Source organism: Mus caroli, unplaced genomic scaffold (genome assembly GCF_978045245.1).
Source record: "Mus caroli unplaced genomic scaffold, Mus_caroli_1 scaffold_15, whole genome shotgun sequence".
In the NCBI taxonomy this organism is placed as follows: Eukaryota; Metazoa; Chordata; class Mammalia; order Rodentia; family Muridae; genus Mus; species Mus caroli.
Genome location: NW_028227270.1, coordinates 68,743,502 through 68,771,488, shown reverse-complemented (window position 1 = coordinate 68,771,488; position 27,987 = coordinate 68,743,502). Strand labels below are relative to the sequence as shown.

At 45.5% G+C, this 27,987-nt stretch overlaps 1 protein-coding gene across 4 annotated transcripts; it reads left to right on the top strand.

The window, feature by feature from the left end:
- Positions 1-214: 214 nt before the first annotated feature.
- On the top strand, positions 215-27,808 carry Diras2 (DIRAS family GTPase 2). Of its 4 annotated transcripts, none has more exons than XM_085831082.1 (3): positions 215-609; positions 22,930-23,064; positions 23,840-27,808. In XM_085831082.1, the coding sequence occupies exon 3, from the start codon at positions 23,876-23,878 to the stop codon at positions 24,473-24,475; it is 600 nt and encodes a 199-aa protein (XP_085687208.1). In that variant the 5' UTR covers positions 215-609; positions 22,930-23,064; positions 23,840-23,875; the 3' UTR covers positions 24,476-27,808. The 4 variants fall into 4 exon arrangements, with proteins under 4 accessions (XP_085687208.1, XP_029324515.1, XP_029324516.1 ...); XM_029468655.2 differs by having other exon boundaries at positions 22,926-23,064; XM_029468656.2 differs by having other exon boundaries at positions 22,888-23,064.
- Positions 27,809-27,987: the final 179 nt, after the last annotated feature.

The following is a 27,987-nucleotide window of genomic DNA, read 5'->3' as shown; positions in this document are numbered from 1 at the left end:
AGTGATTAAGTTCACTAGGGTAGGAGCATAGTTTTAAACACAAGAATCCACTGTCCTTTCAACGGAATGATTTTTGATTCATTTAATTTTCAGAAAATTCTAGTCTCTTGTCATCTATTCCAGAAGCTTTCGGTAGAGGGCGGCTAAAGGCTCCCGGTGAAAAGCAGGCGCCATTGGAGCCTCAGTGGCCACCGCAACCAGCAACCACTGTGCTTGCAGAAGCTTGGGGAGGGTGGAGCCGGAGGCCGGGAGGCTAGAGCCAGAGAGCACCGCGTGGGAGGACTGCACAGGGCCAGGCGCGCGTGCGGGCGGTGCAGGGAGCGGTGCTGGAGGTTGCGAGGCTGTGCAGAGAGCTCCGGCGGGTGCATAAGGCAGAGAGGGGGCAGGACAGGGGCAGGACGTTGCATTGGGCGTTGCACTGGAGGTGCAGGGCTCTGGACATTGCACTGGGGGTGCAGTGCACAGGGCGGTGCGGGGCGCAGGGCAGCTGACAGCGTCATCAGGCGGGAGCAGCGCGCGCTCCGCCTCAGCAGCCACCGCATCGCGCAGCGCACAGCAGGTCCCGGAGCTGTGCCTGGAGACCTGCGGCTCTGAGCCGGCTCTCCCCAGGTAAGCAAGCCACCACGGCTCTCGGCTGGAGCTGGATGCAGTTCGAGGGTGCCCGGCGCTTTTGCCAAGTCCTGGGAGCCAGAGGAGCAGGATTACTCTCTGGGGCTGAAGATCAGTATGCATCCCAGGACTGGGAGAGGGGGACCAGCCAGCCTTATCATAACTGCATCCTTCCAGGAGGGGAGGGCGAGGTCGAAGCCTTAGCTCAGTTGGGAGAATGTTAGACTGAACACCTAACATTGCTTTGAAGGGGCAAAACCTCAGGGTCTTACCCAAGATTAGGGATCCCGTCCTAACAACAGGAGTTGCGGTTGGGGAAATTCTTTGACTGCAGGTATTCTAATGAATGCGGAAGATTCCATTGATTTAGGAAAAGTCTCCTAAAGAGGTATAGCGAGAGAAAGAAACATTCAGAGCCAAGAAGAAATGGCTAGGGGATTCCTGATGTTTGGACCCCAACCTCTAGACTTAACGCTCTGGAAAGGGACCAGCCCCAATGTCTCATTTCCTATTTTAAAGACCACGCTTGGGATATCCACGGGACTCCCCTTCTTCTCCCGGTGGGAGCTCAGACAAGCCTCCGCATCTAGTCCAGGCAGAAGAACGTGGGTCTCCATCAAAGGACAATGACAGCTGGCTGCCCAAGGGGGTTGGACTTCCCCACCCTGCTTTGCGATTCCATGTCCCAGTTCATATTCTTTGGGGTTGGGGGAATCTTTGGAACTGGACACCCCACATCTCGGTTGTTCCGTGCCTTCAAAGGTGGAACACAGTATAACTTGGGTGGAGGAATCCGTGCCCAGCCAGCCTTGTTTAGGAATTTATTTCACATTTTGGTTCTTGTTAGCTTTTAATCGGGCCCCCGTGCATACTAGTTTATACTAGCAGAAGTTTTGTGATTTGCTTAAAAGAAAAAAAAAACCCATAAAATATTATTTTAAAGGACTATTTTCTAAGTAACAGCAAAAAAGCTGAAGTATTTTAGATCTCAGATCAGTCTAGATGTGTTCTTTCCCACTGGCATTTGGGTTCGAGGAGGTGGAGTGGGTGGTAGAGAAAAGAGAATAAAATTAGAATAAATTTAACAAATTTGTATGGGAATCATACTTTAAAAAAAGAAATTGTTGTTGCCTAAAATTGCAAACTATTCGGTTTTAGCTGTGCCCTTCATACTGGAGAGGGCCCTGAGCCTGGGCACAAGAAGACACAACACCCCCACACCCCCATCCCAAATTTATCAGAGAAACAGAATATGGTACAGGTAGGAGGTCCATTTGACTGAAGATTTTACATTTAGTGCAGGTGACTGTCCCTGGAGAACCCAGGCAAGGAGTGGGGAGAGGCAGGGCTAACACAGACTGTAGCCAGGCTCCGAATCCTGTTCAGTTTTCTTGTGTTGGGGACCCATGTGCAGGGCTTATACAGGAACCCCCAGAAGCTTTTTCATGAGTGCTTTAGCAGGATGCTCTGGAGGCTTCAGACTCACAGTTTGAAAGGCAAGCTAGGCAGGGAGGGGACTCCAGCAGCTGGCTAGCAACCAGCCTTGTCAACAGAACTATTTCAGCCTGAGAAGGGCAGGCGGGGACCTTGCTACCGGCTTCCCATATGTGTCCCGTTTTCTACGGCACACACCATTCTATACTTCCCTAGAAACAACTTATTCTAGCAACAAATGATGGGCTTCCGATGGGGACGGACAAAACCTCTGAAAAAATAATGGGGCTCTTTTTATCAAGAAAGAAATATACCTTCTTGTAGTCAAAAATATATTGTAGTCCAACCAAGGGATGGTTGACATGTTGAATTCAGTTAGTGGCTTTAGATAAAAGGCATCCTGTGTCCAAGATGAACGCACCATGCTCTTGTACCAGGGAGTTTCTGTTTGACAGTGAGAGAATTTGGTTGCCTCCGGTGTGCTGAAAGTACTCAGCCAGCACTTCGTTCTCCACGAAGCTAACCAGTATCCCATTCTCTTTTGCAAGCCAGCTCCAACCTGCCTATTGATCATCTGTGCCTCTGGAGAGAGCACATTGGCCATGGACAGGTGTCCTTTTCAGGGCTAAACTGATTGCTATGACATTAATTGATTTGGGTAATGATTTTTCCAGGAAACAGCTGATCTATCAAAAGTGAAGATGATGGCTTCCATGTTGTCAAAATTGCTGATATTCACCCCCCCTCTGTGTGTGTGTGTACATGCAGGTACCCATGGGTGCATCTGGATACATGTGCACATGCTTGTGTACATCTGCACACATGTGCACACACATGTGCATTAGTTAGAATGGTGACCAGAATCATTGCCAAGGGTCTTCTTTTGCTGGCATTCTTACTTAACCTGGAGCTCAGGCGTTTGATTAGGTCATTGGCCGATGAGTCCCAGGGACCCTCCTGACTCTGTTGCCTCAGTAGCAGACATGAGCTGCTATGCCTGGCTCTTTTATATGGATGCCACGGACATGAACTCAGGTTTTCTTTCTTCCATAGTAAGCGCTATACTGACCGAGCCAGTCTCTTCAGCCCTGGTGGCCTTTTAAAAGTTAAGTTTACAAATGCCTTCACACAGCAGGCAAGAACATAATATCATCTGTTCGCTTCCAAATAATGCTTTAGTTTTTGATTACCTGGCAGGCAAGTTCTCTTCCTTGACCCGGTGAGACGTTTTTTGAAGGGATGGGAGCAGATGTCCCCTCTCTCTTCCTCGCTGTTGCTTCTGATGAAGCTCTGGAGAGAGATTTTGTACAGTCCTCGCCCTGGGGCAGCAAGTGCTGTCCTGTAAACCAGTGCTGTCCACTTGACACATGACAGGAGTGCTCCATGCATAATTCAGATTGGGCAATTAGTCACCTCAGAAGAGAAAGAGGAGCGGGGAAATCAATTTTAGTATTTCCATATTTAACACTTCATATATTAAAACCCACCACTTAAAGGTATAGTCAGTATAAAACACCAATACTCTTTTTTTTCTCTCTTTTTCTTTCCCCATTCTAGGTCTTAGACTCACAAGACATTTCAATACAGATCAGGTAGTCCGTGTGGCCAGTGGATGTTAAAAGCTGAAAGGGGCCCACAAAATGGCTTAGTGGATATGGGTTACCAGTACCAAGCCTATTGACTCAAGGTCAACCCTGAGATTTGCATGGTGGAAAAAGAGAACCAGTTCTTGCATCCTCTCTTCTGACCTCTAAACATTCACCTTCACACATCCCCCCACGCATACAAAATAAATAAAATGTAACAAAATATAAAATAATAATAATAAAGTTTAAATGTCAGGGACCATGGCCAATTTAAGGCCATTACAAATAAACAAATGAGTCTCATTGATGTGAGACCTGGCTCTTCTTTCTTTGCAGAAATCTGAGCCTCTTCACTTCTCTCTCTGTGTGTGCATGGGCCAAGTGTGTATGTGCCTGTGTGTATATATGCATACATGTATGCAGAGGCTAGAGGATCATGTCAGGAGTTCTTATTTATTGACACAGAGTCTCTTGCTGAGCCTGGAGCTCACTGACTGACTAGATTAGCTACCGTCAAACCCCAAGACTCCACCTGTCTCTACTTCTTCAGCCCTGGGCTTACAAATTTGCACCACGTTCTGGCTTTCTATGACACTGGGCATCAAATTCAGGTCCTGTTTACACAACAGCCCTGTACTGACTGAGCTGTCTACCCAGCTCTCTTATTTACTTCTTTGCCAGTAAATAAAGAGGACTAGCTCAAATAATTACTCTGATTCTATGAGAATTAGCTGTCTGCATCCAGTCTTCCTGGAGAGTCTGCTGTTGCAGAATAAGCACCAATTTCTGTCCAAGGTAAGGGCCTGGATTTGCTTAAGTCAAGTTTCACATTTAAGTTCCTTTACTGAGAAAGTACCAGCAAACTCATCGGTAAGCTCGTGACCACTGGGCAAGCAGTGGCATGCTATGTGGCTAGACATCCTTCTGTCTCTGACCTTTGCGTGCTGTCACCAGTCTGAATATTATCAGTGTTTAAAGCTGCTTATTTTTATGCCACCAGACAAGGTTTGTGTGAAATGTAACTCTCCACACTTCACTAATGCAACCTGCTTGTAACTTGAAGCCAAGTCGTGAGTGACTTGAAAGGGAGGAAGAAAGGGTGTCAGGGTGGTTCTGCAGGCCAGTCAGGGCTGGAGAGGCACCTCCTGATGCCATTGGGTTCTCTGGCTCAGAATTCATCATGGCGGACTTTGAAAGAGAACGGCGTTTTGTGTCAAAGGATTTCAGGCAAAAAAATTCTCAAGGCTAGTTAATGTCTGGAAAGGGACTATTTTTCTTAGAAAATGGGGACATTGGGGAACTTTCCACCAGGGCACATCCATATGCCCACACATCTGGGTACCTACAAGTCCACATTTTTACACACTGGCACACCTACATATCCATACACTTCCACACAGACATCCACATACCAGAAGTCTTACACTAACACACACTCACACCCATGTACACAGACACATACACACAACCAGACACTCACACATTCAAAATATCTACACACCCACATCCATGTACACACACACACACGAACAAACACACATTCAAAATATCTGCATGCTTATGCACACATGCGCGCACACACACACACACACACACACACACACACACACTCATAAAAGCACATACCACACTTCTTTCTTTAATGTCTCCAGAGGAGTAGGGTTCAGACATGCATTAAAACTCTAAGAATCCTTTGGGGATTCTTGCCTGTTATCCTTAGGTTTCCAGGTATTTGTATGTGTGTTTGATGCTGGGACTGAACTCAGGGCCTCCAGCTGATTTCTTATTGTAACAGCTTTGAAGCATTTGAGTTCAGGGTCAGAGCCCATGCCTCTGCATTCAGGGCAAAGCTAGGTAGAATCCACTCAGCTCTCTATAGTATTCAAATCCAACCCTTGAGAACAGTCCAGCTCAAGGTTGGACCTCCAAAAGCATAGAATCACTTTCCCCACGTGACAACCTAGCCTGGACTGTCCTATATGCATTCACCTGAGATCAGTAAGCTACCTTCTTGTCTCCTCACTAGTGAAATGGTGCCCAAGAGTTAAAGAGCAGTAGCTATAACGTACCCCTGCTGCTCAGTGGCTTGGCCAAGCATCTGGCTTCATTGTCTTGACCTTTGCCCCTCTCTCATAGGACCACTTTGGACTTCAATGGTGGTCATTAGATACAGAGAGCAGAAGGGAAGGTGGGGAGGAGGTGACCAGCGGATACTTGTTTATTGATAGGAGCAAGGTGCTCCGGTGTGCCGTGGCTCAACAACCTCAGATGATAACAACTAACGGTGTGTTTCAAAAAGTAAGGAGAATTATCCAGTAGAGTTCTTACCCTAAGCCAATGTCTGAGGGGAGAAACATGCTTAGCGTGATTTACAGGACACATACAAGTATCAGCACACAGCATGCTACATCCTTAATAGATGTCTGCATGTTTAGAACTGGTACTTTTTATATAAATTTCATTACAATTTTAAAAGGATGAGCTAGGGAGATAGCTTGGTCAGGAAGGTGCTTGCATCACAGGCACTGGGGTCTGTGTTTGAGTTTCAGGATGCAAGTAAAAAAAAAAATGCAGTGTGGTTGCATGGGCTTGCAGTCCCAGTACTGAGAAGATAGAGACCTGGGACTCACTGAACAGCCATTCTAATGTAATAGGCCAATGGGAGACCCAGTGTCAAAGGGATGGATAGCATTTCTGAGAGTGCTGTTTGGCTGTGATGTGCTCACAAGTGCAACTGTGCACATATTAACACACATACACCTCCACACATGCATGCACTTCCAATTTAATTAAAGACAGTGAATGGGAGGAGGATGTGTGCGCTCCACAGGAATCCTGCATGACTGAGGTAGTGAGGCCTGCATGAAGTGCTAGCAAGGGAAGAGGAAGTGTGGAATTAAAGGAGAGCAGATACGGCTGGGTGACCTAGATTTGAAAAGCTTCTAAGTTACCTATATTATCATGATGAGCAAGCATGGATTTTTGTTTTGTGTTTTGATTCCCCAGGAGGGTTCACCTGGGAAGGCTATTCCGTTCTTTGAATGTTGGTCTGAATCCCTCCAAATACGTGTGTGGCAAATTTCAGCAATTTTTAGGGAGGAGAAAATGAATCAGGGTTTTGGAACAAATATCTAAACATAATGCAAATGTAAATATGAGGGAGAATTCATAATAATCCCAGAGTAGGGAGGATTTTTCTAAACTGAGATACTAAAAAAGATTTAAGTCAGAGTCATACAAATTCTGCATTTCTGCATAAATGCTAACAGCAACATCAAAGAATAGCTCTTTGTGACCTGTTTCAGGTGAGCCTGAGTTTTTAATTGGGTGGAGTTTGTAGCTTAGACTCATCAGAATCCCTTGCTGGGCCCTTAGTTCTGAGACTTGGAGCCGAAATATAGTTTGGCAATAGAGTCCTTACCTCACCTGCAAGAGGCTCTGGGTTTGATTTTCACAACAGAGGGACAGACAGATAGACAGACAGACAAACTCCAAGCCACTGATTCAGCAGGTATGGTTCAGATCTGGCTGTTGTTGACTCCCATCAGCCATGAGTCGTTTGAGAGAAACTCATTGTGTATACCAGGTTGGCTTTGAACTCCCAAAGACCCACTTCAAGACACAAAAGATAATGCAGTATCATCCATTCATGCCAGGAGATGTCTGAGCAGAAGGTGAGATCATATGGGGTCCAGAGATACAAACTCCAGCTGCTTCGAACAGGCGAAAATATGCTTGCTGTCTCTGGTCAGAGTTCACAGATCAGAAGGAAAGCTGGTCACCCATCACACAGAACAGAGAATCCAATACCATTCTATATCAGGCAAGCTCGAGAAGTCAGCATTTGCATCCTAAGGAACATGTGAGGTGGAGGGAAACTGGTGGTGACTTTGGAGTGGAAAGTCCAAATGTAGTGAGGCTAAGATGGATTCCGTCAGTGGTTCTCAATATCTGTGATGCCTTTGGTAACCCTCTGTCTCCAAAAGCAATTTTATATTACAGTTTACAAGAGTAGCAAGATTTCAATTACGAAGTATCAATGAAATAGTTTTATGGTTGGGGCTCACTACAACATGGGGAGCTGTTATTAAAGGTTTATAGTATTACAAAGATGGAGAGCCACTGGACTAAGTCCTCTAACCTAGAAGTTCGATGCATAAGAGATTTTTCCTCTACACATAGGTTTAAAAAATGAGTTATTTTTTGCAAAAAGGGTCTTATCTGAGTAAGAGACTCCCCAAAGCAGATTTCTGTGCAGCTGACAAAGAGCAAACTGTCTCTCTCAGTAGGCCAGCCCCGGACAGACTGCCTGGACACTGTGTTCAGATTTTTCTCTCTAACTTCCCACCCCCAAGGTTGATCTCTCTCTACCATAGACCACTGCATTGTTACCTCGCCACAGCAATAGACCTTAATGTCTGCCCAAGGCTATCAACCTGCATGCTAAATGTTTCTTTTCCTCCCCAATTATACACTGGAAAGAGAGTGCCCTTGGCAACCAAGTCAGAACTCACATCAAACTAGTGTGAAGTGGTAAGCCTGTTATGAGCATAGACCAGAAGATATTGGAGTTTTTCTGTCTTATGTGGCTTGCATTTCCTGACAGGTGGTAGCATTGTTTTTGCATTGGTAATGTTTGGGGAGATTTCAACAGTGACATTCAGAGACTCTTCTGTCCTGAAATTCTCATCTTTTAGAAGCAGTTCTAGCCATTCCTGAGACTCCTAAATGGAAACGTAAGTCAAGCTTTAGGGCAAAGGCAGCTTGCTCCATAGCCCTGACCGAGACTGGCAAAGGGAACCTAGGAACTGTAGAAACTGAAAGAAAGTATGGGCCTGGGGCTGGTAAACTGGATCTGAGGGTGAAGCTCTCATGCAAACATGAGGACCTGAGTTCAAATCCCCAAACCCACTGAAAAGCAAGATGGTGCCACATGCCTGTAATACCAAATGTTCCTACGAGAAGATGGGAGAGTAGAAAAATTCTCAGAAGCTCACAGGCCAGCTAGGGTAGTGGTTAATAGCAAAGAGACATGGCTCAAATAAAGGAGGGAGATCAAGACTGACTTTTGAGGTTGTTGTGTGTGCCTGTACCCTCTTTGTCTGTCTGTCTGTCTGTCTGTGTCTGTCTGTCTGTCTGTCTGTCTGTCTCTCCCCCCTCTCTGTCCCCCTTCCATTATATAACACTCTGCACACATACTGTATACAGGCATGCACATGCACACAAACTTTTTCTTTCTATAACATACAACCTCTGCACAAAACCGTATACACACACACACACATGCACACACACTAGCAGCCTTGTTCTTTTCACATACCCCCCCTGCACAATACTAAATACATATATGCATATAGACAAGTGGCCCTCCACACTATGCACACAATGCTTTGGAACCCAGAGCTCCATGCTGAGTGGCTGCAGGCCTCCATTGGATTGCAAGTCTTACTGGATTTGCTGTCTGGACAGTGCCTGGGTATAACATTACATGACTGGAGATTCTGCAACTAGTATCTTGTGTGGTAGACAGTGCTTCTCCACAGATGACTTGTCTTATTCAAAGCTGACCTCGTTTTTCTGGTCCTGTGTCTTCTTTCTCCTCCTCCTTGTGCATTTACGCTCAGGTGAACTTGAGCTGAAGTACCCCGTCTTCATTAGGCAGCAAGTCACTGCTGCTGGGAATACACAGTCTCACTTCCCGGTGATGTGGCCACTGACAACACCCTCAGACTCTTACTGAGTGTGTGCGAGTAGAGAGTAGTTGTGAATGCATGTTCGTGTCTGTGCTGGCGGGCATGCATGTGACAGTCGGAAGTCAAGTTCAGGTGTCATTCCTCAGCAGTCATATGCCTTGTTCTATGAGACAGGGTCTCCCACTGAACCTGGGGTCTGTTGATTCAGTGAGGCTGGCTGGCCTGTGAGCCCCAGGGATCAATTTCCCACAATACCATCACACTGCATATGTGTGTGGATTCCAGGGCTAAGGCTCCGTTTCCTCAGACCTACACAGCATCCGCTTTACCTCTTAACGACTTAACTTCACCTCTGCCCATCAATCACTAGTTGCTCTTGACCTCTGCCCAGCACTAGCTGCTGCTAATGCCCCCACTGTTTTCTGTCTTCACTCTGCACCTCCCTTGCTTCAGACCTTCTTTGTCCCTCTGCGGAGTGGTCAGGATCTCCCCACGAGATGTCTTTGTCTACTCCTGAGATGTTGGTTGGGCCTTCTCTTGCTGACAGTGTTCTCCCTATAGCATCAAAAAGGCTCCCACTACCTTCCTGTGCAAAACATGTGGCCTTGAACAAGATTAGACAGTGATCTTTCAACAGAGAGCCATGCGTGGGCCAGGGGACTAGCTCCATTGTCTTGCTATGGTGGTAATGACATGGTCCCCTGCTATTGTAGCTTAGGGATCACCCAGGACTCACTCATGGGGCTGGAGAGATGGCTCTGCAATTAAAAGCATGCACTGTTCTTACAGACGACCCCAGGGTGTTTCCCAGCACTGACACGAGCAATTCACAACTGCCCATAACTCCAGTTCTAGGGGACTCTAACATTCCCTTCTGGCCTCCAAAGGTACCATTACTTATGTGCTCAGACATACAAATAAATTTTTAAAAAGAGGTATTAAAGGGCCTGGGGTGGGGCATCCAGTTCACTAAAACACCTGCCACTACCACAGATTCATGGAAGGTGCCAGGGCAGGGGCCATGGGGACTAGGGCAGAGTTCTGTGCCCAGGGATTGTTGCCCACGGCCAGCTGATTAACCCACCCTTCTCAGCTTGTTCTTTAGAAACAGAGTGTAGATCCTTTCATGCCCCAAACAGACTGTTTGTACACACTGTCTGTGGGATGGCAATTCTCACCCCTCGGGGGCCCAGCAGTAGCAATGAATAGAGCAGATAAAAAGCCCATGAATAGCTTTTATAAAGCAGAGGTGCAATCAAACTTCAAAACAGGGGAACTGTGCAGGAGGCCAGGAAGGCGTGTGTGCTCTAGAGATGAGAAAGAGGAGGCCACAGGCCATCAGGGGTAAGACTGGGCTGTAAAATAAGGCAGCTGGACCAGAGACATCCTCACTGAGAAAGCTGATCCATGAGTACAATCCTGTAACCGACCAGGATGTGAGCTCCATGGAAGTCTAGAGAAAGAGCAGTCTGAGTAGAGGGAACAGCCAGTAGGAGAGTCCTGAGGCAGGAGCATGCTTGGTGTATCAAGGGAGCAGTGGAAGCTTGTGTGGCTGGGAAGAAGTAAGCTAGGAGCACAATGGTAGAAAATGGGTGTGTGTGGTATGCATAGTGTGTGTGTGTATCTGTGGTGTGTGTATGTGTGTGTATTTGTGGTGTATGTGTGTGTGGTGTATATGTGTAGTGTATGTGTGTGGTATGCATAATGTGTGTGTGTGTGTGTGTCTGTGGTGTTTATATGTGTGTGTATATGTGTGTGGTGTATGTGTGTGTGGTGTGCATAGTGTGTGTGTGGTGTATATTTGTTGTGTATGTGTGTGTGTGGTGTGCGTGTGTGTGGTATGTATGTGTCTGTGGTGTTTATATGTGTGTGTATGTGTGTGTGGTGTATGTGTGTGTGGTGTATGTGTGTGTGGTGTGCATAGTGTGTGTGTGGTGTATATTTGTTGTGTATGTGTGTGTGTGGTGTGCGTGTGTGTGGTATGTATGTGTGTGTGGTGTTTATATGTGTGTGTATGTGTGTGTGGTGTATGTGTGTGTGGTGTATGTGTGTGTGGTGTGCATAGTGTGTGTGTGTGTGTATCTGTGTGTGTGGTGTATATTTGTTGTGTGTGTGTGTGTGGTGCGCATGTGTGTGGTATGTATGTGTGTGTGGTGTATATGTGTAGTGTATTTGTATATGTGTTATGTGTATGTGTGTGTTGTGTATATAGTGTGTACCTGTGTGTGGTGTGTGTGTATGTGTGTGTCGTGTAAGGCAAATCATCAGCTTGTACTTTCAAGACGACACCACAGGGGTTGGTTAAAGAGTGTAGCATAATGAATGTTCTGGAGCCCAAGAGCCACATGAAACTGGCCATCTGGGCAACAGCTTCTAAATGCTTGGTACCAGATCTGAGTGCTCGCAGAGCCGGTAGCAGCAGTGGAGAGTGACCTATGGGTGTGTCTGAGTATCTCCTGAAGGTGTTGCTAATGGGGTAGATGGGAGGCTTGTGGATATAAGGAAGACTCCAGGTTGCTCATAGCAAGGAACTGGGAGGATCCTGTTGAAAAGAGCTGAGTGGTAGAGGATGCTGCAGGGGAGTCGGGAGTGGCTGTGTGGGAAGCTCGGCTTTGCTCGGAGAGGAGTCAAGCCATCCACGCCTTTGCCGCCTAGGGGGAAGGTCCTGGCCACAGGTCGTGAGGTCTGTGGCTGCTGGCATAGGGGTGACATCAAAGTCAAGTGAAGACATGCCACCTGTGTGGTGGTGGAGTAGCTGTGAGCAACCAGGGCAGACACACAGCTCTGGCCAAGCACACAGAGCTCTTCTCTCTTTCCTTCCCCAGCCTGGTGGAGCTGTTCTAAGAATGGACTGGGATTGCTGGCATCTTATGGCCGGTGGGGGTGGGGGTGGGGGTGCGGGTGGGGGTGGGGATCTGACGCCAGGCTTGCCCTGCACCTGGAGGGTCTTTATGTTTGTTGTTTCAGTTTAAGTGAACCACTATGGCTTCCCTGTGTCAACCTTGTGGTTTCCCTTTCTGTTCACATTAAGACCTGGTGGCTGGCCCACTCCCCCAAGTTTCCATAGGACCTGTCTGTTCCTGTTTGTGACTTTGCTGGCTGTCTTAGTTAGGGTTTTATCACTGTGAAGAGATGCCTGGTCACAGAGACTCCTATAAAGGAAAATATTTCACTGGGGCTGGCTTACGACAGTTCAGAGGTTTAGTCCATTGTTATCACAGGGCAGGAGGTGGGGAGTGGGGTGGGGACGACATGGTGCTGGAGAGGAGCAGAGAATTCTACCTCTGGATCCTGCCAGAAGCAGGAAGAGGTTGCCATACTGGGCGTGGCTTGAGCATCTAAGACTCAAAGCCCGCCTCCAGCGACCACTTCCTCCAACAAGGCCACACCCACTCCAACAAGGCCATACCTCCCTAATACTGCCGCTCCCTATGGGCCTATGGGGGAGGGGCGCATTTTCATTCGAACCACCACACTGACCTTGTGTGCGGTAACCATGGGAGGGCTCCTCCTTGTATTCAGAGCCTGTAGTGCCAATGTCTGTGTCTGCTGTTCTGTGCTGGACAGCTCCCATCCCCACCATAGAGTTCTCTCTTGGAACATTGCTCAAACATCCTGCTTACCTAGTCTTACTGCAAGTTCTTAAAATGGAACGGGATGCATTGCATTGACATATCTTAACCGTGTGGCCCCACACTGATGGAAACCTTCCATTTGGAAGTGTTTTTTAACATTTGGATTTTCAAATTTTTAATTGTGCCAATAGAGTTTAAATCTGTCATTGTGGTTATTTGTTTATTTATTGAAAATTGTTTATTTATCTATCTATTGTGTTTGCACTCTTGTGCATGCACAAGTCAGAGCACCAATTTTGGGGTCTTGGCTCTCTCCTACCATGTAGGGTTAAAGAATAAAACTCAGCTCTTAGTACTTGACAGTGGGAATCTTATCTGCTGAACAATCTCATTGAACCAGAAGGGAGATGTTTATTCATTATATCCCCCATCTCTCTTTCTCTTTCCTTCCTCCCTTCCTTTCCTCCTCTTCTTCCTTTTGCTTTCTTCCTGCAAGCTCCAAGGACCTTCTCTGCCAGTGTTCTTACACAAGGTGGAATGGTGTCCTAACAAGAAACTGGGGAGGAAGGATTCTCAACTGCACAGTCGCCCTTACCTGTGCTTACAAACTTGAGGATCCATGGGGGCATTTTGCTCTTCAAGTTGCTTAAGAGAACAATGCAGACAGATCTATAGATGCCTTGTACCAGCCCTGCAGAGGATTTATACATGTATTTTTTGTCTATTTCATTTTTTTTGAGACAGATGATACAACACAGATTGGCTTTGAACTCCTGAATGTCCTACCTTTACCTCCTTAGTACCAGAATCACAGATGTAAGCTACCACATTCTTTCTGTAACCTCATTTAAACAATTTAAAAGACAGGAGTAAGCAAGATGGCTCAGAGATTAAAGGTACTTCCTGCCAAACCCGATGACCTAAGTCCCATCCCAAGGGCCCATAGAGTGAAGGAGAGAACTGACTCCCAAAAGTTGTCTTCCAATCCCCACATGAACACCACAGCTCTCTCCCTCAGCATGCACAATAAATAAATAAATATTTAAAAATACAGAGGTGGTATTGGTTTAAATAATATAGGTATAAAAATAAGGATGGAGGGTTATCATTTTAACATGTGATCAAGGTCAGAATCATGTGTGAGCTGTCCAAATCAAAAGCCTTCAAATCCAGTACTGCCTGGTTTGACAAAGCCCAGATGTGCTAGCTCCCACTAGCTGGTGGCTACAATGCTTAAAAGCGTGAGCTGGCTTGGCTCAAAGTGCTGGGCCCAACAGTCCCCACTCCTCACCATCATTAACCCAATATAAAATTAGAGCTGCAAGAGAGGTGTGCATTTTCATTGGTCTTCTGGAGAAATTAGATTGGGGAAGCGGCTGTCAGACCAGATTAGATCTTTGCTGTTTATACCGTGTAGTACAGACAGCAGAGAAAGAGTGTCTGCGTGGCTAATAGCAACACTTAACTGACATTTCTTGCTAAAGGATTAGAAAAAAAAAACCTTTTGTATGTGGTCTTCTATATTCTTACTGTGGGAGAATCTTCACAACATAAAATCTGCCACATTAACCGTTTCCAAGTGCACAGTCTGATTACATCAGTACAGCCATGTTGCCAACACACAGATCCCACACAAACCCCCATTCCACCCTGCAGGTCCTAAATTCCACTCATTCAACAGCTCCCATTAACCCCACAGCCCAGTTCAGTGTTCTGCCTCTGTGATTTTGAACATGGCGTACATCCTCACAGATGAGCCCCCAGGCTCCGTGTTTATGTTTTTCATGTTGGTGTGTGTGCAGGCACATGGGAGTGTGCATGTACTGAAGACACCATCTACCTCATGTTTTGACACTGGGTCTCCTAGTCTGGAACTCTTCAATTAGGCCAGGCTGGCTGGTTAGCAAACCCCATGTCTCTTCTATTCCCATTTCCCCAGTGCTGGGGGGTCAGCCATCATATCTGGAATTTTTTTTAAAGTGTGTCTTGGGAATGCTCCAGTGGGCCATTCCCTCAGCTTCAGCATCTTTTGGCAACTAGCTTAGTTCATCTTACTCACACTGTCTTCTAGGTTGGTGTGTGATGTTGGAATTTTTCCCCCAACCCCGACCCAGGCTGAAAGATGCATCTTCTCCTGCATATATTCCATTTTGCTTATCCCTTCATTTGCCTGTGGGATTTGAAGGGCTCCCCGCTCTTGTGAATAATGGTGGCTGTGAGTTCCTGAGGGCCAGCAATCTGCTGGTGGCCCATGTTCTGGGAAGCAGAGTTGCTGAATCATCTAGTAATTCTGTATTTAGCTCTCTCCAAAGAGGTGGCGCCATAGTTTACCTCTGCCATCATAGGAAAGCATTCCTGCTTCTCTACATCATTGCTATCATTTGTTACTATCCTGTTTTAAAATGATCTCTCTCTCTCTCTCTCTCTCTCTCTCTCTGAATGTGAGTGTTTGAGTGTGTATGTGTGTGTGTGTGAGTGTGAGTGTGGGTACCCATGGGGGGGGATGGGATGTTAAGGCTACTTTGAGCTATCTAACTCAGACACAAGGAACTGAATTTATGTTCTTTGGAAGAGCAGCACAGACTCTTAAGTGCTGAGCCATCTCTTTGGCCCTCGTCTATGATTTCATTTTGTTTTGAACAGTTATCTTGAGTGAGTATAAAGCAATCCCTCACTGGACTTTGGGTTTCCATGTCTAATGGCTGGCGTCAGAACCTCTAAAGCGGGTGCACTTTAGAGAAATGTCTGTGGAGATTCCTTGTTGGTGCTCTGTCTGCTCATCTTTTGCCTTTTCAGTTGTAGATGTTCTTTCTATACTGAGGGTCCAAATCCTTCTGAGACTGTACATTGGCCCTCTTCTCTGGATTCCCCCTTCACTTTCTCAATGAAAATCCTTTGCTGGGCAAAGGTTGAATGAAACCTAACTTATCTACTTATGTGGGATGGTGAGGAGTCTTAAGTGGTTCAAAACAACCTCAAAAACAGAGAATAAACTTGGAGGCCTCATACTACCATTCACAAAGTTACCCCAAAGTTACAAAATTCAAAGCAGTGTGGCACTAGCATATGTATGTATCTATGTATGAAAGTATAATATGGGGTCAGGTAGGTGTGGTGTACCACTTTTCTGGGAGTAGCTCCAAAAATCCCAGCATTTGGAGGGCTGAGTTTGAGGCCAGCCTGGGCTGCACAAGATCCTCTGTCCATATTCTAATATAACAAAGAATGGCTTACTTGGAAAATTCATAGATGTGTTTTTAAATTTCCTGTGAAACCACCCCTTTTCCATGTTGTAATATCAGTCATAGCCACTGTTTACTTACCTTTTATGAATAGTTCTCAAGAGTGAACATTTTGGAAACATTTAAAGGAAACAACAAACTCAGCATAGGATGCCTTTAGTTCTGGTACTCAGGAGGCAGAGGCAAGCAGATCTCTGTGCATTTGAGGCCAGCCTGGTTTGCATAGTGTTTCTCAGGCCAGCTACATTTCCAGACAAGGGTCTGGAAAGGCTACATAGTGAGACCCTGCCTAACTAGAAAGGGGATACTGTTACAATATAAAGTGTTATACTGAGGGCAAGTGCCATGGAAGAGCAAGGTGAACACTTCTCAAGGGTGGCGTCTGCACCCTGCAGGAGACATGAGAACCTCTGAGCTCAGGCTGGGGATGCAGGAAAGGAATCCAAGATATTGCATGTTTTCAAATGCTGAATTCCTCAGGCTTTTTCATTTCGACTCCCCATCCTTGATATCCTTGCGTCCCAGAAAACACCTCTCCCCAGAATGCAAGTATCCTAGGGTACTCAGGTCCCTCATCTAAAATGTAGAGTGTTTGCTTAGGACAGCCACATACCTTTCTATAGACTTTCAACTGTATGCTCAATATAATGTCAATCATGTTACACTGTGTTGATCAGAGAAGAGAAACAAATGAATGAATATGTATACTATGTATATTAAATATAGACAATCTTTTTCTTGACATCTTTGATCTGAGGTTGGTTAAATCTGAGGATATAGACACCATGAGGGCCTGCTGTGTAATCTTTGTAGACAGGAGTCAGTCCTCAGGAGGTGAGCATTCAATCAGGTGAGAGGACTTGAGAATAGCCATTGAAATACCACCCATATTAACCAAAATTATGTTACAATAATGAAGTCCCTAAGGCAGGCTACTTTCTTTAGCCCATGGGTCTTGAGGTGCATGGTGGAGAGGTACATCTGGCAATAGCTTTCTTGATGGTGGCATCCAGAGGTGGTGTGGGGCATAGCATATATGCACATGTGACATGGTTTCTGTCCTTATAACGCCACCAGGTTCAGTTGTAAGGACCCACCTTGTTTTCACATTTTCCCAAGTTTCCATCTGTAAACACTAATGGTAGAATGAGTTTTACCCCCTCAAATCTTCCCCTCTGGGATTAAAACTTGAGGGATGCTAAAATCACACAATGGAGCCACAACTCCATTGGAAATAATTTACCAGTCACGTCCATACCCCAAACATGCAGTGTGTTCAAGGCAGCAGACAAATTGAATGAAAAGAAGTTGGGAACTGAGAACAATTTAGGGGGAAAAATCCAAATAATTCCAAATGTTGCAAACAACCAATGAATCCTCAGTCAGCAAAGTGTGATGGGAACAGTGTCCTTTCCTGCACAGATGGTCTGTCCTGTTGTCTACTCCTGTTTGAAATCCTGTCCGTGCTGTCCATAGACAGGGGCTGGAAGAAACCCAAAGACAAAGAATGGAATGCTAACTTCAAGGTTTAGAACAAATGGCAAATAGCTTTAGAGGATTTAAATACTGGGATCTATCTAATTCTACCTATCATCTATCTTCTATCTATCTATCTATCTATCTATCTATCTATCTATCTATCTATCTATCTATCTATCTATCTATCATCAATTTGCCTTCTATCTGTTTGTCTATCATCTATCTATCTATCTATCTATCTATCTATCTATCTATCTATCTATCTATCTATCTATTTTTCATCAATCTATTTTCTATCTGTCTGTCTATCTGTCTATCCATCTATCATCCCTCCCTGCCTCTGGTCCTTTCTCTGAATAAAGACAACCCTGCCACATGCACTGGACTCTGGGGCTTCCTGGACCCTTCCAGATGGTTTATCCAACACTGAATGTACACAGTATTTCCCACTCCTCTAAGCCCTGTAAGACTCTGTCCTCTCCTATCTTGTTCCTTAGTTGCTATATTTCTTTAACGAGAGCTCTACCTTCCTCGTTTCTCTTCCTTGTCTGGTCTATAACTGTCTCATACTCACTACTCTGGTGCTTCCTGCCGTGGCGTCCATCCTCATTCCCCAACTCCCCCTGCCACTTCCACCAGCGCATCTCTTGAGTGAGACTCACTATGTCTCCACTTAACTCCCAGTTTTCCAAAGTCAAACCTTTGCTCTTTGTGTTTGATAGCACAGCCAGCCTTCAGCCTGAGAGTCAGATGACAGAGCCTTCTGGATTCCCTAGAATTTTATGAATTGCTTTAAAACTTCGGATTTCAGGCAGGCGGATTTGTGAGTTCGAGGCCAGCCTGGTCTACAAAGTGAATTCCAGGGCAACCAGGGATACACAGAGAAACCCTGTCTCTAAAAAACAAACAAACAAACAAACAAAAACCAAAACAAAAACCAAAAAAACAAAAAACCAAAAACTTTGGATTTCAATTCTATGCTAATTCTAAGTGTATAAAAATGTTATTGGGAATGATCTAGATAACCACCTTATGTAATGGCACAGCCTTAGCGTCAGTTCCACCCCGCCTCCCTTCCCCCTCCCTTCTCCCCCCCCCCCCCCATGTCAAGATGTTCCACTTTCCTAGTCCCCAGCAGGCAACTGTCAGTTTTAATCAGGCTGTGGTCTGCGCATTCTCTCTAGCTCTTCTGCTTACCCTAGGAATGCATTTACTCTGCATGTGGCTTCTCACAGCGGGCTCTTCTGTTGTGAGTGGGAAGGCCAGTCCCATTATCTATTAGGAACACCATCTAACCTGTTGTATTTCATGTGTTATTATCACAAAGGGCTCATTTCCGTTCCTTTGGGTCTAGGAGCCAGTGTTACATATAGATGATTACTGCTTCCATCAGCGGTTTTCTTAAGTAACAACTTTACAGAGAGATAATTCACCCAATTAAAATAATTAAAACTTATGATTTGCTGCTTCTGGCCCCATCACCATCATCAATGGTAGAGGATTTACCCATACCCGACCATCCACCTCTCAGCCCTCAGTTTCTTCTCACCTCATCCCAGGGCAACCACAGAGAAACTCTCTTCCCCTGTCAGCACTGTAACAAACACCAGAGGCTATCAACGTAGGAAGGGAAAAAAATGTTGTTTTGGTTCACAAGTTTTAGGAGGTCCCTCCAACGACTGGTTGATAAAGCCCTGCTTTGAGCCTGGGTGATGTTTCATGGTAGGAGTGTGCGTCAGAGCAAAAGAGAAAGGTGGAACAGATCACAGACCCTCAGCCTCCCCCGAGCTTTTCACTAGACCCTACTTCTTAAAGGTTCCCTTTAGCACATAGCTCCTTAGAAGATGGGCACGAATCTGACACAGGCTTTTGCTTTGTGTTTGCACCTGAATTTCCTTTGCCGAATGCAAGCTGGGAAGGTCAGAGCCAGTACCTTGTCTTTCTCCCATTCTGAGGGAGGCACATTTAGTCTCTACCCTTAATACCATCCACACTGAGATTTTCACAATGCACCCTTTGTCTAAGGAATTTTCCCTTTATTACTGATATGTGTGTGTATGTTTGAGTGTGTGTGCATGCGTGTGTGTGTGTGTGTGTGTGCACACGTGTGTGTGTGTGTGTGTGTGTGTGCTATGCTTACTGTGACACATACGTGGTGGTAATCCCTGTCAGGCATCAGGTCTGTCCTTCTACCATGTAGATCCCAGGGATTGAACAGGCCATCAGGTTTAAGAGCAGTCTCCTTTCCCTGCTAAGCCAGGTCCCATTATGTCATTTAATTTTCAAGTATGAAGTAACATGTCATTTTGGTATAAATCCATTTGACTTGGCATACAATCTCTTTATATGTCAAGGGTTTCATGTCCCTAGTATTTGGTTGAGAATTTTTCTATCTATCATCAAGAGATCCTGGTATATAGTTTTCTTGGGATATATGTCTGGCTTTATTATCAAAGTAATATAATGTAGATCTCAAGAAAGAACAAGGAATAGTGTTTCTTCTTTAACTTTCCTGGGTAAAAGTTTATGAAGAATTGATACCGTTTGGTTTTTAAGGGTTTGTGGAATTCACTGCTAAAGCTGACTAGACCTATTTTTTTGTTTCTTTGTTTTTTTTAGGGTTTTTTGTAGGTAGCTTCTGGCTACTGGTTTAATACCTTGAAGGACCCTCATGGTTTTTATTTGTATTTTTTTGAGTCCATTTAGCCAACTTTCATTTTCTTCCTTTATATTATCTGCGCTGTTGTCACATGGAAGACCAGGAGCCCTTCATATTCCTCAGTCTTTATTTTTGTAAGGCCAGTCATACTGCCTCCCATTTACTTCTGATTTGAGTCATTTGACCTATTTGTGTTGCTATCTTAGCTAAAGAGGAATCAATTACTTGCATGTGAAATGAACCAATTTGAGGGACCTTTGTCTTTGTCCTTTGGATTCTCTATTTTTTTTTTCAGTTCCACCACAAATCTGTGGCCTACCTGCGCCCTCCCTGCCTCCACTTTCACCTTGCTAGAATTCACACAGTTCTTCACACCAACCCCCCCCCAGATGCCAAAGGACACAAATGTCCTGTTTTTCTCACATTTCCTGCTTTCCATATGGCCCTGCCTTGGGACCAACAAGCCTTTCATCCATTTGCCATCTGGCCAACCCCAGTCATCCATGAGATGTTCCCTGGGCTCCAGACAGAGTCCTATGCCCCAGTGGATCCTCTTGCCATCTGTAATTGTGTAATAGCATACGATGTGTGGGCCATACTGGATAATTCTTGTGTTTTGGGGCCCTAGACTGCTCTAGGCTTCTTTTGCGTAAACACCGAATTTGCAAGGTCTATGGGAGTATTTTATGGACATGAAATTGAACATGAGGCTATGCCCACCTCTCTCCTATTGAGCTTCACTTCCCACCCTTTGAGTACACGCTGTCTCAGGTACTTGCAGGCACAGTAGCTTCTTGGACTCTCACCAACCTGGACTCTAGCCAAAACAAAGTAGATATTTCTTTAGACAGATAAACGCTGGTAGCCATGGACACTAGTATGTTTATTTAGTATTGCTTCTTGGGGCGGTTGAATTATGAAGAGAGTTCAACATAAGGCCCCATGTGCCAGCAAATTCTTCAAACTCTTGTGGTGAGGACCAAGAGCTCTGGAGGCAACACTGAAGTCCAGAGTTAAAGACATGTTACTGTATAGTTGGGTCCTTCCATTCAAGCTGGAGCTATGTATTAATAACAGTAGCCAAGAGTGCATGAGAGTATAACCCTCCCAACAGTGAGGGCCTCCCACACTGAGGCTGGAAAGGGACATTTCAAATCAGATTCCAGATGCCCCTGATTTTGTTTTGAAATCTAAATTTCAGGACAATTTGTCATAATGCTGCATGCCTAGATTGGTTTTAATTATCTCATAAACATCTAATAGAATTAACCAAACTCCTGAGCAGACTTCCATTTATTAAGGTTCTATTTTAGTACTGATGTTTAGTTAGTCGTTTGGTAAGCCACAGTATATTCCATAAAAACTGACAACTTAATCGAATCAGTTGTGTCTTAGTTTAGGGTTTCATTGCTTGTGAACAGACACCATGACCAAGGCAACTCTTAAAAGGACAACATTTCATTGGGGCTGGCTTACAGGTTCAGAGGTTCAGTTCATTATCATCAAGGTGGGAGCATGGCAGCATTCAGGTGGGTATGGGGCTGGAGGAGCTGAGAGTTCTACATCTTCATCTGAAGGCAGCTAGGAGAAGATTGACTTCCAGGGAGATAGGGCGAGGTCTTAAGACCCATGCTCACAGTGATATACTTCTTCCAACAAAGCTGCTCCTCCTAATAGTGTCACTCCCTGGGCCAAGCAGATTCAAACCAACACAAGTTGTTTGGCGTTATCTAGCACATTCCAGAACACAGAAAACTTAGTTGACTCACTACATAAGCAAATGTGGAGGACATAGTCAGAAGATCATTAAAAAGCCCAGGATTCATGTTCCCTGGCACAAATCCATTTCCTGCCTCTATTTACTTACAGCTGATAGCTTTTTACTGGACTCTGAAAATTATTTTGGTCAGCCATGTTTGCTATTGTTCCACAGTGATTCAAAAACTAAGAAAGTGAAGTGTTAGCACGCTGTTTGCCTGCAAAAAAAAAACCAAAAAAACAATAGGCGCCATGTTTCACACGCTCGCATCTCATGTCAATTTTAGTTTTAAAATGTGGGTGTGGCTTAGTTTCCCCTGGTTTTGTGAAAGGAGTGCCTTTCTTTGTCTAAGAAGGTACAGAGGAAAGGTATTTGACGGTTTGTAAATGAAGAGTGTACATTTAAACTATTTTATTTTTCATTATGCACTATTGAGGATGCATGTATGTCTGGGTGTGGGTATGCGCCTGTGATGGGTACCAGATCCCCTGGAGTTGGAGTTACGGGGAATTGACATGGGTGCTGAGAACCACGCCTGGGTCCTCTGCAGGGACAGAATATGCTTTTGATTACCAAGCCGTTTCTCTAGCTCCAGAGAAAATATATTTACACATCTTTTATGGTCGTGGGTAATGCTTGCCAGGAGCAAAGATCTGGCTGGATTCAATCTTAGTAACAATTAATACGTACCTTCAGTCCTCTTACCCAGAAGACACAGTCTACACTATGCGTTGGCTGACACCCAAGACGAGGTGGCCAAGGCCTGCCTTGTGGCAGCCTGTGGGTGGCCATGATGTCTCTCCATGGTATATGATGTTGGGGACATAGGATTCTTTGTCCCTTGTTTCCAGTGTGGTCACAATGATAATGATACCAACTTCTTGAAAAGGTAGAAGATTTCGTGGACAGAGGGAAACATTCAGTGTACTCAACGCTGTGTCCTGGGAGCAGAAACATTCAACGCCGCACGCTGGGAGCCTCACTTTGCTTATTTATTCCTCTCAGAATTTAAAAAGAAAGCAAACCAGGTGTGTGTGTGTGTGTGTGTGTGTGTGTCTGTCTGTCTGTCTGTCTGTCTGTCTGTCTGTCTGTGTGAGATGAATGTGTGTGTGTCTGTGTAATGTATGCACTGTGTACATACATGTGCACATGTATGTTAGAGTATGCATGCACATATGTGTGCATTCACAGGATGGCCAAAGTTAGACATTGGGTATCTTCCTCTTTCACTCACCAATCACTTCTTTATAATTTAAATCTATTATTTGAGAACTCCATACGTGTATACAATGTATTACAGTTATGTATCCCCCCCACACTCCAAGTCCCCTGAATGCTGCTCCACTTCTGTTTCCAACTTCATGCTCCCATTTTTTTTCAATCTCTTGAATTCAATTTATTTTACGTATATACATATGAGTGCGGACCCATCAACTGGCGCACGCTCACCTCTCTCTTTCTCTCTCTCATTTTCTTTCTTTCTCTCTCTTTCTTGTTTCCTTTCTTTTTTTTTTCATCTCTCTCTCCCTCCTTCCTTCTACCCTCCCTCCCTCCCTTCAGTTAGCTACAAAGTAGACCTACTGCTTTAGGGGAAACTGAGGACTAGTCAAGAGAATTTGGGTTTTGAACTGTGGAAGTGGCTAAATGTAATTGCGAATTTTTTTTAGGTGGAGATAGTGAACACAAACTTAATCACTTCGGTTTTTTGTTTGTTTGTTTTTGGTTTTGTTTTTCAAAAAAAGGCAAAATCTGTGCTTTGGGGGTTTTCAAATTAACTCTCCCAACGTCTGCTTCCTCTGCTAGGTATCTCCTGGTCAGTAGCTGGAGTTCTGAAGCAACATGCCGGAACAGAGCAACGACTACCGGGTGGCGGTGTTTGGGGCAGGTGGTGTTGGCAAGAGCTCCCTCGTTTTGAGGTTTGTGAAAGGGACCTTCAGGGAGAGCTACATCCCGACTGTGGAAGACACCTACCGGCAGGTGATCAGCTGTGACAAGAGCATATGCACGCTGCAGATCACCGACACCACCGGGAGCCACCAGTTTCCGGCCATGCAGCGGCTGTCCATCTCCAAAGGCCACGCCTTCATCCTGGTCTACTCCATCACCAGCCGGCAGTCCCTGGAGGAACTCAAGCCCATCTATGAGCAGATCTGCGAGATCAAGGGGGATGTGGAGAGCATCCCCATCATGCTGGTGGGTAACAAGTGTGATGAGAGCCCCAACCGCGAGGTCCAGAGCAGCGAGGCAGAGGCCCTAGCCCGCACGTGGAAGTGCGCCTTCATGGAGACGTCCGCCAAGCTCAACCACAACGTGAAGGAACTCTTTCAGGAACTCCTCAACCTGGAGAAGCGCAGGACCGTGAGCCTCCAGATCGACGGCAAGAAGAGCAAGCAGCAGAAGAGGAAGGAGAAGCTCAAGGGCAAGTGCGTGGTCATGTGAGAGGCCTTTGTGCAGGAGCTGCTGCTCTCAGGGCCTCTCTCTTCCTCCCCTCTGTGAATCCCCACTGTCGTCAGGGCAGCATGTCTGATGCCCGTGTGTTAAACATTGCATTTGGCTGCGACACACCCTGCAATGTCCTTCAGAGGCATTCCACACACCCCACTAGCCCACCCCCCTCAGGAGATGCAGAACCTGGGATGCATCTTAGCATCCCAGGCAGCCGAGGCCAGTCCTGAGTGGGCTTTAGCCATTTGAAGATGAGGGGACTCAGAGCTGTGAACACAGGAGAGTACTGTGTGATGCATGTGACAGCAGGTTAGCCCATGTGACAGCAGGTTAGACCATGGCTACCGGTACCATCCCGCATCAGGCAGCTTAGTTCAGAAGTCACTAACGTCTTTGGGGGAGGAGTAGGCAGGCAGTCGAAGGAGGTGAGAAACCAGTTGGTCCAACATGGACCTGTGGATCCCGTCCATCACCCGTGAGTGGATTTTTAGTGGGATTAAAGACAAAAATACCATAACCCCCATCTAAGCGATACTCATGCTATTCCTACTGACACACACTGAGGGATTGACCCCCTCTTTCTCAAAGCCTTCTTAGTAAGCACCGGGTCAACCTGTTAGGAGTATACCCTTCATATGTAATGCCAAGGCCACTTGTGGCATGATGCTGTGTCAGAACTTCTTCAGTTGAGTCAGGACATTGTGACATCATGTAAACATTGCAATAACCACCCTGTGTGTGTGTGTGTGTCTCCCCTAAACTTTGAGGGTTCTAGAAATGTGAACTAACTTTCTTCAGACCTTTGAGGGTTGCCACTTCTTCCAGCCCTCTGATTTTTAAATAAAAGGAAATAAAGTAGGCGTGTTTTTAGACTCCCTCTTCCCCTCCCCCAAGATGGTTTTCCTGTCTTAAATAACTCAATGAGTACCCAGCTGGGAACCAGCCAACCAAGAGCATCTAATAACCAGAAGCACATCCATTTTTTTCTAAATGACGTGAGCATGTAGATGCTATGCGTTGCACCTTAATGAAATACTTTGAAACAGACGTCGTTCACTGTGTTTTTAACGATTTACCTACATCAGAAGTAGATTGCTAGAAAATACATCTAATTCGTAGTAAATCTTCTCCTCGTTCCTTGCTAAATGCTCTTAAGAGTTCCTCAGAGCAGCGTGCATCCCAGACACAATCCTCTCCTAAGGACTTTTGAGTGCACCCCGTATTCTTCAGAAGGAATCATAGCTACTGCTTGAGGGATCAGTGGCCACAGTGGCTGCAGATAGGTTGGGCTAATCTCTCTTTCCTGGGCACAGTGCCCACGGCTTAGTGTAATTTGCCTGCCATCCTGGAGTCCAGCTGGATTTTGATTCTTGGAAATTCTTACTTCCATAGTCAATGAGAAGGCTGGTCTTGGGTGCCAGCTTGACCATTCTCTAAGCCATCTTACCACTAACCAGTCCACAGGTAGAGGAGGCTGTAGCACTGTGTGAGCCTATACAGTACTCTCATGGCCAGCAGGCATGGCCAGCGGGCAGAGGTCCCAATGCTGGGGTGTTTTGGTCAGCCTCTTTCTTGCTCCACCAAAGCCTCCGAAGCACACTGTGTTCAAACACTCTTGCTTCCTTCAGACCTCTATAATTCAGTCTGGCCCTCTCTGCTCTGCCAATCATAACTCACCCTGGTGATGTGCTGAGGGCCAGGGAGTTCCCTCAGAAAACTGTATGCCTCAGCAATCTTACCATCTCCTTAGACCTCTAGAACAAAACCCTTGGGGTTACCTGGGCAAGCAGCCACACTGAGAAATGAGGAAACCCAGGAACCAAGCAAGAAGAGCTTGGAGCCCTTGTGCCCCATCCAAACCCACTCTGAGTCTCTTCTATCTTCCCCATTTGTTTCCAGTGGCCATTCTCTATCACAGTGAGATGGAGTTATGGAATTTTCTAGAATGTCTTCAATTTGTTGTTCCATTTCTCCTTTCAGAGAAAACATATCACCTTGTCATTTAGATTTGGGGAAAAGCGAGGGAAAGACCACTGCTCTGTGGATGATGTGACACATGTTATCTACACATCATATAGAATATATATATATATATATATACATATATATATACACACACACATATATATATATATATATATATATATATATTTATATTTATGGCCATCCCTTTGCAGTAAAATCCTGTCTGTCCTACCGACTGTCATCGTGCTTCAGACACAAGCATTGTGCCCCATGCTTCCCTATTTCCAGTGACCGCACATCAGGGTTCTTTCAGCCCTGTATGTCAGCTTCCATATTCCTAAGTGTTTCAGTCTTCATTGACAAGAGGATTTGCTACAGCTCCATCCACAGTCTTTGCTCCTCTCTATGCTGGCTGTGAGTTTAGAGGGTGGGAGGGAGGTTGGTGAAGCCTCCCTCCTTGGGCTTCATTCTGACACTACCTTCTATAGATTGAGCCAAACATTGGGTAGCTATCTTAACATCGCCTTTGGCAAACTTCCCTCTGACTCAAGGGCTGAGGACACAGTACTATCGGGCCAGTGGCTTTCAGCTTTGCTTTGGTCCCAGCCCAAGTCATGACGCTGAGACTCTTGGTAATACCCTACATTGCACATGGGACTGGAAACTTCTGACCCAGCCTCAGCTCATTATAAAACTTGAAAACTTGCTTTGAAGATGGCACTCTGGGGTTAAGCACGGGACTCCATGAGATCCCTAATCCCCATTGGTCCCCTCTCCATTCAGTGACAAGCCATGGGCACGCATCTAATGCATCAAGTCCAACACAAGAGCAATATCCAATTGTCCACTAGATCTAAAATTATATATATATATATTATGTAATTTATCTTCCTGCACTTTTAAAGCATAAAGTAGTAAATTGTACATATATAAATCTCTATATATCAATACGCTAGTATATTGGTTTCACTCTTTGTAACATTCTTTGTAGAAGAAGATGTACTAAATATTTTAAAATTGCGCTGTGATATTCCTCCCTACCCCAAGTTTGTAACGTGTCGCTCCTACTCAAGCTGTTTGGAAACACCCAAAGCCAAAGGGGCATATGGAACTCCTACAGGAAGGACACCTCCTGGGATTCAGTGGCTCACAAAGACCTTGTGTCATTCAAGCATCTGTGATCAGAGTGATCATTGGCCTGTGAGACGCCGGCACATGCTTCCACTGCAGCCCTTGCTGTTCCGGTTCCATTTCTGGGTGTGTCTGACGTACTCTGTGGTTACGAGGATCACCTTGTATAAGGTTCTAGCGGCAGCGATGGCCCCAGTCCACGGAACCAGTACAATAAAGCTCAGTTACAGCACCCTGGCTGGAGTTTGGGCATTTTTGTTTTGTGTGTGTGTGTGTGTGTGTGTGTGTGTGCGCATGGACCTGTGGAGGTCAGAGGTTAACATCAGGTGTCATGTCTCAGGAGCCAACTATTTTGTTGTTGTTGTTGTTGTCGTCACTGTTGTTTTGAGACAGTATCTCTCACCAGGACA

Excerpts from the sequence above, each read along its gene's own strand:
- Diras2 (XM_021181090.3), top strand. The coding sequence starts at position 23,876 with ATGCCGGAACAGAGCAACGACTACCGGGTGGCGGTGTTTGGGGCAGGT.